The 12,072-nt window shown below is 40.3% G+C and overlaps 1 protein-coding gene across 2 annotated transcripts in view; it reads right to left on the bottom strand.

Annotated features, from left to right (window-relative positions):
* FBXW7 (F-box and WD repeat domain containing 7) overlaps window positions 1-12,072 on the bottom strand; it is a 131,764-nt gene that overhangs the window by 74,356 nt on the left and 45,336 nt on the right. For both annotated transcript variants that reach the window (XM_087724311.1, XM_087724312.1), the window contains exon 2: window positions 3,351-3,899. In XM_087724311.1, the coding sequence (XP_087580437.1) occupies window positions 3,351-3,830 (480 nt within the window). In that variant the 5' untranslated portion in view covers window positions 3,831-3,899. The remainder of the gene's footprint in view (window positions 1-3,350; window positions 3,900-12,072) is intronic.

Below are 12,072 nucleotides of genomic sequence, written 5' to 3'. Positions count from 1 at the left end.
TGGATCCAGTCGGTCCTCCCTTAAGAATCTGCAGGACTTGTTTCACAGCAAGACTTCCGATACTGCCATTGTGAAGCAGGGCGGTCACAACCACTTCATTTACTGATAGGGATTGGGATTTGCCAGTTCCAATTAAGGTTGCAAAGTGAAGACTATCTGTACTCCATAGTTTAAAAAGTATGGGCACAATTGAGACCAGGATTTCAGATGCTAAGCAAGGTAGTTATTAAGTGAGACATGCCCATAGTTATCCTTTTTGGCCATAGTTTTAAAGTGAATCACAGCTGTTGTTAAGTGAACCATGCAGTTGTGAATCTGACTTCCCTGATTGACTTTGCTTGTCAGAAGCCAGACGGGGGATCACAAATGGCAATTACATAATCCTGGGACACTGCAACTGTCATAAAAATGCCGGTTGCCAAGCACTGAATTTTGATCTCATGCCCGTGGGGATATTACAACAGTCATTAAGTGTGAGGAATAGTAGTTTGTCACTTTTTTCAGTGCTATTGTAACTTTGAATAGTCACTAAACAAATGGTTGTAAGTTAAGGACTACCTGTACCCTTTGAAAAATATCAAAAATATGAAAAACAGTACAAATATTATTTATTCTGGAGCATCACTGAATGTTATATATGAAGGCATCTAACTGCACCCTCTAGCGTTCATAGTTGAAAATGGCATTTTAATAAGTTTAGGAAATATACAGCAACCTATTATGGAGTTATTTAGTATTGTTTTTATTGCCTTTTCAATTCATATTTTTAACCCTCTTTCTTGAAAACTGCCTTGAGTTGTTAGTCAATTGAGTGGCCCTGAAAATCAGACAAATAAATGAAATGCTCTGTGCATCATTTTCCTTTCCAACAGAAGGAAAACATTGGCTAAGTTGTTAAACTAAACTGCATGATGCTAAAAATGACTTGTACACAAAGGCTATAGTACTATATTGTAAGGCTATCGTAAAGGCTATTGTACTATAGTCAAATGATAAGGAAACCAATTTTTGGTTTAAGAACCCAAGCCAGCTGCAAGATCAAATTAGGTTTGTAATTATATGTAGGAAAAGGTAAGACTTTTCCACATTTTTTCTTGATTAACTAAAAAAAGTTGATAGTCTCTACCTATGGTACAATCACAATTGGGATCAGAACTGCTGTCATAAGTCAATATAGCCGTAAAGTGAAAGGTCACATGGCTGCACTGACTTACTGTGGCAACCGCAGTTCTTCCTGTTGCAGTTAACTGGGAATCACGGGTCTTTAAGCAAATATCCACCCCAATCCTTCCCAGCCATGAGCTGAGATAAGGGGCAGCCTCCAACTCCTCCCACCCACCTAACTTTGTCCCTGCTATGCCATTCTGGCCACCCAGCCTTGCAAACAGCCCCAGAATCAGGCAAGCTCTGGGCTGCCTGTCACATCCTGGGAAGCCCTCACTCCCCAGCAAGTCATTATTTCTCTCGCCATCCTGCCCCAGCAATGGTAGCATTCATTAACTTGCCAGCAAATTTCAGTATTTGGCAGGAGCCTGGCACAAAAGGAAGTTCCATGCACTGTGATGCATTTCAGCTGCTTTGTGCAGGGTTTTATTTTCTTTTATGCCATATCAAGTCAACCCCAGCAGGCAGGACAGCCACGCCTCATCATGAGTTGGTGAAGACCTTGGTGAATGTCAGCAAGGGCAGTAGAAAGGCAGGATGGCAGCGGGCCAAAAGGGCACAGATGGAAAAATAGGCAGGGCAAGTTGCAGCCACCTTGTGGTCTAAAAGCAGGAGGGCTGCCAATCACCCGGATTTTGATCACATGAGGTGTGAATGTGGGGGTGCTGCAATAGCCATAAACTTTGGGCCCAATGTAAGCCTCATAATTCAATGTCATCATAACTTCAGTCATTAAACAAATGATCATAAATCAAGGGACTACCTATACAGATTTTTTTTCCATTTCATATCTTACTATAATGGACTACATTTCTGTTGTTACTTGCACTGTGGATCCCTGTCTCACCTTCACAGCACTCGAAATAGTATTTTCGTTCCAATAGCAGGTTTCAAATTAATATCAGTAACTCACAGGCTACCTCCCTGACATTTTACCTGTTTGAACTTGGAATGGAACTGTCGTGGAACAATTAATCCACAAAGAGAACATCTTCACAGATACGTTAAACTACATCTGGCAGTACTACTAGAAGCTACCTACCTATCCAACCGTGGCATGTATAAAAACAAACCACAGCAACATTTCTGATGGCTACCTAACATATCCTGTTTTTTACTTGATTCTTTTAACTTGTAAATACTTCAAATGAAAAATTTCACTGACATTGGCAGACCTGAGAATAGCAGACTAGAACTGGAACAATTCCTCTTTGAATTTCCTCTTTTTCATGGCAAAGAGTAGAAGGAAAGGTAATCACAGCTGTATACTATATCAGGAATCAGCAACAGGAATCACATTTTATATTTTTGGGGTGAATGTGATAATGCAAAATGAATAGAACAGATTTTTTTTAAAATAGAAATTGTTTTTAAAAAGCCATCTTTCTTAGGGATGATTCTTTTTTCTTGCTTGTTAAAGCTATGTTAAGCCTGTTTTTGGAACTAATTATATTAAAGTGTTTGGGTACTTTTCATTTCAGAAAGGCAGGGAGCTATAATACCAGTTTTAACAATGCTGGTAAAAGGCTGATCTAGAAAACCATGTCCAATATATATGTATATATATATATATGAGTTTGCACTGTGTTTTAAGTGAATTCACCCATGACAGTAATGTTACAAATTACAATTTATTCTTAAACAGTTTAAACCAAGGTTCACATTCAGATGTCATGCTAGATTTAACCGCATCATGGCTTAGCAAGTCTCGCAAGCAAATCACAGACAAATTAAATTCATAATTTCTAATATATAAAACCCAGAAATACGACAATGGAAAGCATTTCTTAGCAAAACATCAGAATATCAGAAAAAACAATTTGTTATTCATCAGCCTATTGCACCAGTACTTTGCAAATACAGATTTATAAACAAAAATAAGAAGTTGAAATATTTTCCTGCAAAATCTGATGTGTCAGAAATTATGGGAATAAGCCTATTTAGAAATATGAACATTTAGTTCAGAAATTAGAAAAAGAAAAATGCTTTGACGTAAATCATAGCACAGATTTTTAAGAAAGCAAGAACAGAAATAGTAATGCTATTTTTCTTTAGTTATACATGCTTTCAAAGAAAAATGTTTGAACAGTGCTACAAATAGTTACTAGTAAATTGAATATATTTATCTTGGGAACTGTACTCTCTACATTCTAAAACTGTACTTAGAAGTATTTAAAGTTACTCACCTTAGATTTAATATAGAATGGTGATGACTGCTGATGTATTGCTAAGTCCAGGTTACCGTTTGAATTTGTGATACTGTTACAATGAGTTTGCTCATCTCTGCTGCTTTCATCAGATTGATCAAAATCATCACTGTCTTGGTCCATTTCTTCTTCTTCCTCCATGTCCTCCTCTTCCTCTGGTATGCCAGTATGTTCATCTTCTTCCTCCTCTTCTTGGTTGCCAGAATAATCTTCATCTACTTCAATAAATCTGTTGTTGTTTTCTTCCAATTGAGATTCATTTCTATGACACAGTCCAGGTTGGCCTCCACCAATTTCCCCATTTCTTGCAACAACTTCATCTTGTTGTCGTAACTGTTGTTCCTCCTCCACAACTCGATTCATCTGCTCTTCATCCACTTGGCTTGATGAAGTATTACCTCGAATAGACCCACCAGTTCGTCGTCTCTTGCTGCCAACAGATATCAGTTCCTGATTCATTTCCAAAAGCCAGTTTGCTACTTCTTGGACCTTCCCTAAACTATCTGAAGATGCAAATGTTTTTACATTCTGAGAAGAGAAAAAGAAGAGAATTGTCACAATTATAAATGTTATTATACTCTTAATTATATAGATCTAGATATTAAGGATATCTCTTAACACAGAATATTTATAATGGAGCATGTCAACTTAACTTTATATTGCAGTGCACTTATTGCAAACAAAATCTGTTCTTATGTATTTTAATAAATATTCTGTTTTACATATTAAATTAAATCTAAGGAGGAAATATTAAGAACAAAACACTATAAGCCTACAATAACACGGTAAGAAACTTATAGACTATTGCATTTGAATTTGACATTGATGTCAAGTATAATGAAAATATTTTAAATAAAGGCATCCATTGTTTGGGAAAATCTATTTCACAACTGATTATGGGACGTATTTTCTCTAATTATGGAAATACTTTAGGGCCATGATGGAAAACCTATGGCACGGGTGCCACAGGTGGCACACAGAGCCATTTGTCTGGGCACACGAGGTGTTGCCCTGTCAGCTGGCCAACACACATGCACGAACTGGCCAGTTGACTTCGGCCTTCTTTTGAGGCCATTTTTTGCCCTCCAGAGGCTTCAGGAGTTTCCCTGAAGCCTCCGGAGCGCAAAAAGAACGCCCCTATGAGCAAACTGGAAGTTTGTTCCCGAACTTCTGGTTTGCCCATAGGGCTGGTTTTTCACGCTCCGGAGGCTTCAGGGAAGGTCCTGAAGCCTCCGGAGGGCCTCCCCAGGCTCCTATAAAGCCTCTCTGGAGCCTGGGGAGGGAGAAAAAAGCACACCAAAAATGAGGGGGGAGGGCTGGTCATGTGTGCATGCGCGCTGGGGTCATGTGCATAGCATTATGGGTGTGGCACGCCCACACATGACCCCCCTTATGTTCCCTCTGCTTTTGGCATGCGAGCCACAAAGGTTCACCATCACTGCTTTAGGGGGATCGAAATGCATCAAATAATATATACATATGTGTAACTGACAACATAAAAACTGTAAAAGATTTACAAAAGTATACATTTGGCTAAAAGATTACAAAAAGTATTAACAATTCAAAAATCATTCTGTAAATTCTTAAAGAATTTCAATTAGCAATCCCTAATGAATCTTTTGCTGTAGTAATTGACCCCAATCCTAATTTTTCAAAAATATTTAAGAACTGAGATGGCTTGAAAATAAAAGTGCACATTAAAATTGTTTTAAACCACCTGCCATCAATTTGATAATGTATACTGTATAAACAAACACTATTCTGTATATAAAATTTTAAATGACATTGGTAGTTCTCAATGAACTTTTTAAAATTTTGTACATTTATATAAAACAAATGAAGTCATATGTGCTATTAAAATATTTTAAGTTGTAATATTTTCTTAAATATTCATTTTAAATATAAACTAAATTTTCAGTTCAAAAGAGTAATTTCCAATAGTCTTCAGAAGCATGTGACTATATTTAAATCTTTATGTCTTATTGCTTTAATGACTGTAGGAATAAGATTTGTGAACCTAGGAAAAACAAGATTATGGAATACTAATTTACATTAAGAGGTAATAAAGCACTGGCTATTGACATTTTTAATTGGCTAAGTATATAACATTAGTATAAAACTGGATGAAAATATGGCAAAGACTGGAAGAAATATTGAGATTCAATTCTTCCAGTTAAACCAAACCATTTTAGAAATGTAGTCGTAATCAAGACATCAAAACCAACGGATCTTTGATCACACAAAACTACTATTTGGTTCTTTAAATTCTGCCCCCCCCCCCAAAAAAAAACCACAACACAATATGATAATACAATATAACATTGAAAATCCAATTAATTTAATTTGTTAACAGGAGATATAGTACCAATTGATCCACTCTAAGGAGAATGATGCTATATATGAACAAAAAATAGCAATTAAATAGCTAATGTATGATTCTATGGGAGATGTTATGAAAATGTTTTAGCTTGCTATAGTATACTACCACTCTTGCATTGCTAAGTTTTGTTCTCTAGTAATAAACAAAAGTAATACACTTTTATCCGCTGAATTTCTTTTGCGTATGCAATGATATGGAATTTGATTTCAAGCTAGACTAAAAATGAAAAACATATCACTTTAGATGTATTTTCGCATTACTCCACTAGAGGGTAGCTCTTTCTGCTTATTGAAGTAACTGACAAATTATTTTAAATAAGCATAAGATGTAACTTGAGATCATCAAGTAAGAAACCACTACAGCCAGATGGTTAATGTGTTATTTTAAAATACATCTTTCATTCTAATGGAAATTGAATAATGAGTATAGAGATCTCAGAAGTATCTATAAAGAAATCTTTCTATACATTTGTTTCCATAAATGTTAAATTTTGTCTTAAGATTGCCTAATTCTAAGATTATCTTAATTACATTAATATCTATTTATGCATGAAATAAAGTTTCAGCAGCTCAAATTGCAGGATGTTGTGCTGGAGATAAGATATTTTTGTTAATTGCTACCTAAAATTAGAATACAAAGAAAGTCCAAATACATAGTTACTAGAACAGAGAGTTATTCAGAATCAGAACTATTTCAAAAGTCCAAATTCCTATTTTTTTTTCTATTCAATTTGATATATCTGTCCTGGCTAAATCTGGAAAGGGCGTTGGTTTCTATATTTCTAGGAAAAAGGGATTCAAATTTAAGGACACCTATAAATCTTTCTTCCAGTTTCCTAATCAGAGCTACTTAAAAAATTAGTTTTGCAATTAAGAGATCAGGAAGATCCAGATTCAACTTGCGCTCCCCTTTTACTTCACTAAAAAACCTACAAGTAATTCTTGACTCATGACTGGTTGCTTAGCGACTGCGCAGTTACAATGAACCTTCCCAAAAGGCTATTTATAACCCAGTCCTGAAGTAATGATAGCCCTCCCCACAATCAATCCCGTTGTATTTAAGTACAATGACAATAAAAATTATACTTATACAATCATGTCACCACATTTGGGTGGTTTGGCAACTGGCCCACATTTAGCATCATTTGTAGCACACCCTCGTATACATGACTGTTCTTACACTTTTTTCTGAACATCTGCATTTACTTCCAGTTTTGGGCGGAGGGGATGCCACAGAGAGAATAATGAGGTCACTTAACAACTGCTGTGTTCACTTAGTAACTGCCACACAAAAAAAGTTGTAAAATCAACTTTTGGTGATGTTATATGACTAATAATTCCCAGACTCAATTACGGTTGTAAGTTGAGGACTACCTATATTATTATTTTTCCAATATTTTGGAAAGTCTTGAATAATATTTTTCAAGACATTCTCATGAGCATGAACCAGTTGAAGTTGTGTTTGGAGAAGAAGGTGGAAGTATGAGTATAGAAACTAAGTATTTACTGAGGTTTTTTTTATTTGTTCTAGTCTTTGGTCTATGACTGTAATAATAAATTGAATTGAAATTGAACTGAACTATTCTGGGGAGCAGTTTGCAAAGTCAGGTCTGCATTTCTCTCAAGTGACCAACATATATTGCTAGCTGGGCAGGTTCAAGCAAGAAGTGTTTTTTACTAGTTTAGACACGTATGTGTACTTGAAACTAAACAGGAATAGGTGTAATTTCAATTATTCATGATAACATCACTAGGCTGGACTATGTAATTCACTCACTTTCATACCATCATCATAGACAAGAGCTAGCTGAAGAAATCGGGGAAATGTCTATGCAGGTTGGAAAAGGATAGTTTGTTTGTATGGGGTATAATAACACAAACGTGACCCATGCTTAATCAGAGGCAAGGCTTGTCTAGTTCAACATCCTTTCTCATGCAAGCTAGATGTCTGTAAGAAGAAGAAAAATGTAATACATTTTTCCCATTCATAACTCCCCGAAGAACACTTCTAATAGTAATAGTATTTTATATATATATATATATATATATATATACATAAAAATGTCCTTTCCATCCTTATGAATGGTCTGCGTCTTCCTCAATCTCAGTTCTACCAGAAGCCTGGGCGTTTGAGAGTTCTATGAGGTATCTTAGCTGTTCCTAGCACTGCACTCTTCAGGGAAGAGAGCTCTGATAAGCCACTCTCCCAGCTTAGGAGTCGCAATCCCGAGTGTTCCTACTACCCCATTGGGACCACTTTCGCCTTCACATCCTCTCCACTCATGACTCTCCCAGTTCATGCGTCACTCTCATATTCCCTTGGACTGCAAGGCGATCAAACCGGTCAGTCCTAGAAGAGATCAACCCTGACTGCTCTTTAGAAGGCCAGATCCTGAAGATGAAACTCAAATACTTTGGCCACCTAATGAGAAGGAAGGACTCACTCGAGAAGAGCCTAATGCTGGGAATGATTGAGGGCAAAAGAAGAAGGGGACAACAGAGAAAGATCATTGGCTTGCCTGAATGGTTATTCTCTTGGCGCTGTGGAGTGTCCAAGCACGGGTTAACTTCAGCTTGCTCTCCAAGGAACTGAGTTTAATTTTGATTGTAGCTCCGCCTCTTGGTTGCCTCAGAGGCTCAGTTTCAAAAAATGAAGGAGATCCTGTCCTCCACCTTAAGCCCTTCCAGCAATTCTGCTGGAAGGGAAGAGGAGGATGTAATGGACACAATAGGATCATCCACTTGGAGGAGCTTTAGGAGGCTCCAGAGGGGCCTCCAGGGTGAACAGCCTTCTGTTCGTCCCACTCGGATTGGCCATTGTCCCCAGCTGAGCCCATTGCCGTTGGATAATGTCTATAAATAATTGAGGGGCTGAAACAAGGTCCAAGGGTGGAGGCACCTCTTTAAAAAGGCCTGCACCGGGATCCTGGGGGTCTATGGTTATGCCCGTGCCTGGTTCAGATGCAGGTTTGGTCTCGGGGGCTGGAAGACCCATTTGGGGCCCTGCTGCCCGGGCCTTAGTAAGAAGGGCCCTAAACATGGAGGGATTAAACAGCCCTGAGCCGGTAGCCTGCTCCGGGGTGGGGTTCTCATTGTCAGATAGAACCGGAACGTCTATCTCAGCCTCCTCCAGGTCTGACACCTCACTAAGCCCCGTTGGGGTGGGGGATGGTGCCCTGGCTTCTGAAGCCTTAGGGGCCTTGGCCTGGCTGGCAGCTGGCTTAGGCGCCACAGAGGGCAACTTGGCCACTAACTGAACCATGCCATCGGAAATGCCTTTTGATATGGCATGAGCCACAACCTCCTCCATGGCCCTAGACAAAATAGACTCCTGACCCTGAGGGGGAGGGGGCTCCAATTCTGAGGGAGCTAAGGATTCCTCCTCAACCCCTGAATCCAAGTCTGCCAGGGAATCTACAGCCATGGAATGGGTAGGAGATCCCAAGGATGCCCTATGAGGGTTGGGGGAAAACCCAAAGTCCTCACTGCCTGGGCTTAAGGGAGATTCCCCTCACTGGGATTCACCTCTGGGAGACTCACCCCCAATCTCACTTGGGGAAGACTCCACAGGATTCTTGCGCTGTGCGGCCTGGGCCTTCTGGAACTGTTTTTCCAGGGCCTTCTGGCGGCGCAGCGCCATCTTTTCTTCAGCCTTGGAGGCCATGCCTGCCTTTGGCTGGTTCTCCCTTGGGGAAACATCCCCCCCACTCCCTTGGCCGATGGATTGGGCCTGCTACGTTTACTGGGAATGGGCCCGGTCTTATCCCCTTGCCTCTCTTCCACATTGCGAGGGCTGAGCTGCTGTTCCATTCTAGCAGTGGCAGTAGACCAGGCCTGATGTAAGGCAGAACCTGATCCACACGTAGGGCCTTCGAGGTATTCCGAGGCCTAGCCGGTTGAAGAGAGGAGAGGGAGGCTGGAGCTGGCTGAAACGGGCAGCCTCGCGCCGGCGGATCCACATTGATGGCAGGTAGGCAGGCTGATTAGGCCCAGGTTCCCCGCAGCTGCTTGAGTAGGAGGGCAAGAGCCTGCTTGGCCACCCAACGTGAGGCTCCGGGCTTAAGGCGGCCCTCCGCGGCAATCCACTGGGTGAGACAGGCAGCGCGGCAAAGGCTGGAGCCTGGGAGCGAAAGCGCGCCAAAATGACTTTTTAAATGGCAGCCATTCGCGCAGCACGCCCTGGAGCATCGTCGGGCTTGGAACAGAGCCTAACGCTCCTGTCAGGGGCTCAGGGAGGCTCTAGCTATCTGGCTGCCTCCCCAGTACTCACAGAAATCGCTGCTCCTGGTGGAATTCTGACGTTAAAAGCAGCCCAAGGCAATGCCTGGGCTGCCAGTGCTCCAGGGAGCCTGTCTGCGCGATGTGAGGCGGAAGGAGATAACAGAAAGGCAAATTGTAAAGAGATACTATCTGCAACCTAATCTAACTGTTCTAAACTAAGGGAGCTACAATACCACTAATCAAGCTATAGTTTGGGGTCCAGCTTGCTGCACAAGGACTGGAGCCCCAGAAAAGACGTCCTGTAGGGCGACTGAGTTTTTTGAAACTGAGCCTCTGAAGCAACTAAGAGGCGGAGCTACAATCAAAATTAAACTCAGTTCCTTGGGCAGCAAGCTGAAGTTAACCCGTGCTTGGACACTCCAAGCAGCGCCTAGGAGAATGAGGTGGCTGGATGGAGTAATCGAAGCAGTAGGCATGAGCTTAAATGGACTCTGGGAGATGGTAGAGGACAGGAAGGCCTGGAGGAACATTGTCCATGGGGTCGTGATGGGTTGGACATGACTTCGCAACTAACAACAACAAGGCATTTGTACAATTCATACGTCTTTGCCCAAGGACCCCTATTGGTCAGTTAGGTACCAGAAGTGATTTTGACCACCACCACCCCAGTCTCTGCATCAAATGTGGCACTCTAACCACTACATTATCCAGCCACTACCAGTATTACGTATATTATAGCACTAATAATAATAATAATAATAATAATAATAATAATAACAACAACAACAACAACAACTCCGCCATTGCCGGTCCCAAGCCCGGATGAGAAAGGAGGAAGGTTGGGATCAGGTTGGTATCTGGTCCCGTAAAAAACCCCCCGCCAACCCATACAATATGGTGAAAAAAACGAATAAGAATTCCATACCGCATCGGTCGTCGCGCGGGTTAACAAGGGCCGCGGCGGATGTTGGGGTCCCTGGACATCCGTCGACAAGTGGGCTACAAGTGGACCAGCCAACAAAACGACAAAAATATAGTGCAGATGAAAACCGTGCCATAATGGCCTGTTACTACAACTCAGAGCCAGAAAAAAGAGGATATTTAAAGCGAATGTATGAATTATGGAAACAACAATATCCAGATTCAAATGTTAGTGAACAACGACTAGCAGATCAAAGGCGATTTATTATACGGAATAAAGTGTTTAGTGAAGTTGAACATGAGGAGATTCAGGCAAATTGCAAAACCCAAAAAACAATATCACAAGCGGAAATAACTGATATTCAAGACACAACTAAAGACACTATAGTAGAACTCCCAGAAGAAGCTCTCGGGGAGGAAATAACATCACCACCACTAGAACCAGTTATCATTGAACCAACTGATGAACTAACTCAAAAACAAAAAGAATTGAAGGATAAGATCATGGAGCATTTTCTGCGTAATGAGGAAAGGCAACGTTTACCATCACTAAAAACTGTGCCTAAGAAAATTTTGGCCCCTATCATGAAAATGGTTAATGCAGTGTTTTCAACAATTGAACCGGGATCCATCTTGGAAACAAACCAGTTAATGTACAGCACAGCTGTAATAGTCACTAATGAACTAGGCATTAAAATTAAAGTACCTAGTCACACAACAGAAAAAGCATCAAAGCCAAAGTGGAAAATCCGTTTAGAACAAAAAATCAAAAAATTAAGGGCAGATGCTAGTAACTTAAAGAATATGCATGAGCAACGGCTTAAAAACAACAAAATCATAGATCGGCTAATCAGAAGATATAGATTGGATACAAGAAACATCAATGAAGCTGTAGAGATTGTAAAACAGCAGATAACAGCAACAGCTAGAAAAATTGAAAGATATGAGGCACGAATCATCCAATATAAACAAAATCAGCAATTTCGATCAGACCAACGGTGTTTTTATCAAAGTCTTAATGTGAATCGTGACACCAAAAGTGAAAAACCAGAAAAGCAGGCCACAGTTGAATTCTGGAAAGAATTGTGGGAAAATGCAAAGGACTACAACAAGGAAGCAAAGTGGATACATGACTTTGAGAAAAGCATTGGCAACAAACAAATGCAAGTATTAGAAATAA

Source organism: Thamnophis sirtalis, unplaced genomic scaffold, assembly GCF_051295495.1.
Source record: "Thamnophis sirtalis isolate CommonGarterSnake01/CBP01778 unplaced genomic scaffold, rThaSir2_p1.2 scaffold_10, whole genome shotgun sequence".
Classification (NCBI taxonomy): Eukaryota; Metazoa; Chordata; class Lepidosauria; order Squamata; family Natricidae; genus Thamnophis; species Thamnophis sirtalis.
Note: the sequence above shows the minus strand (reverse complement) of the source record. Positions and strands in the feature narration are given on the sequence as shown.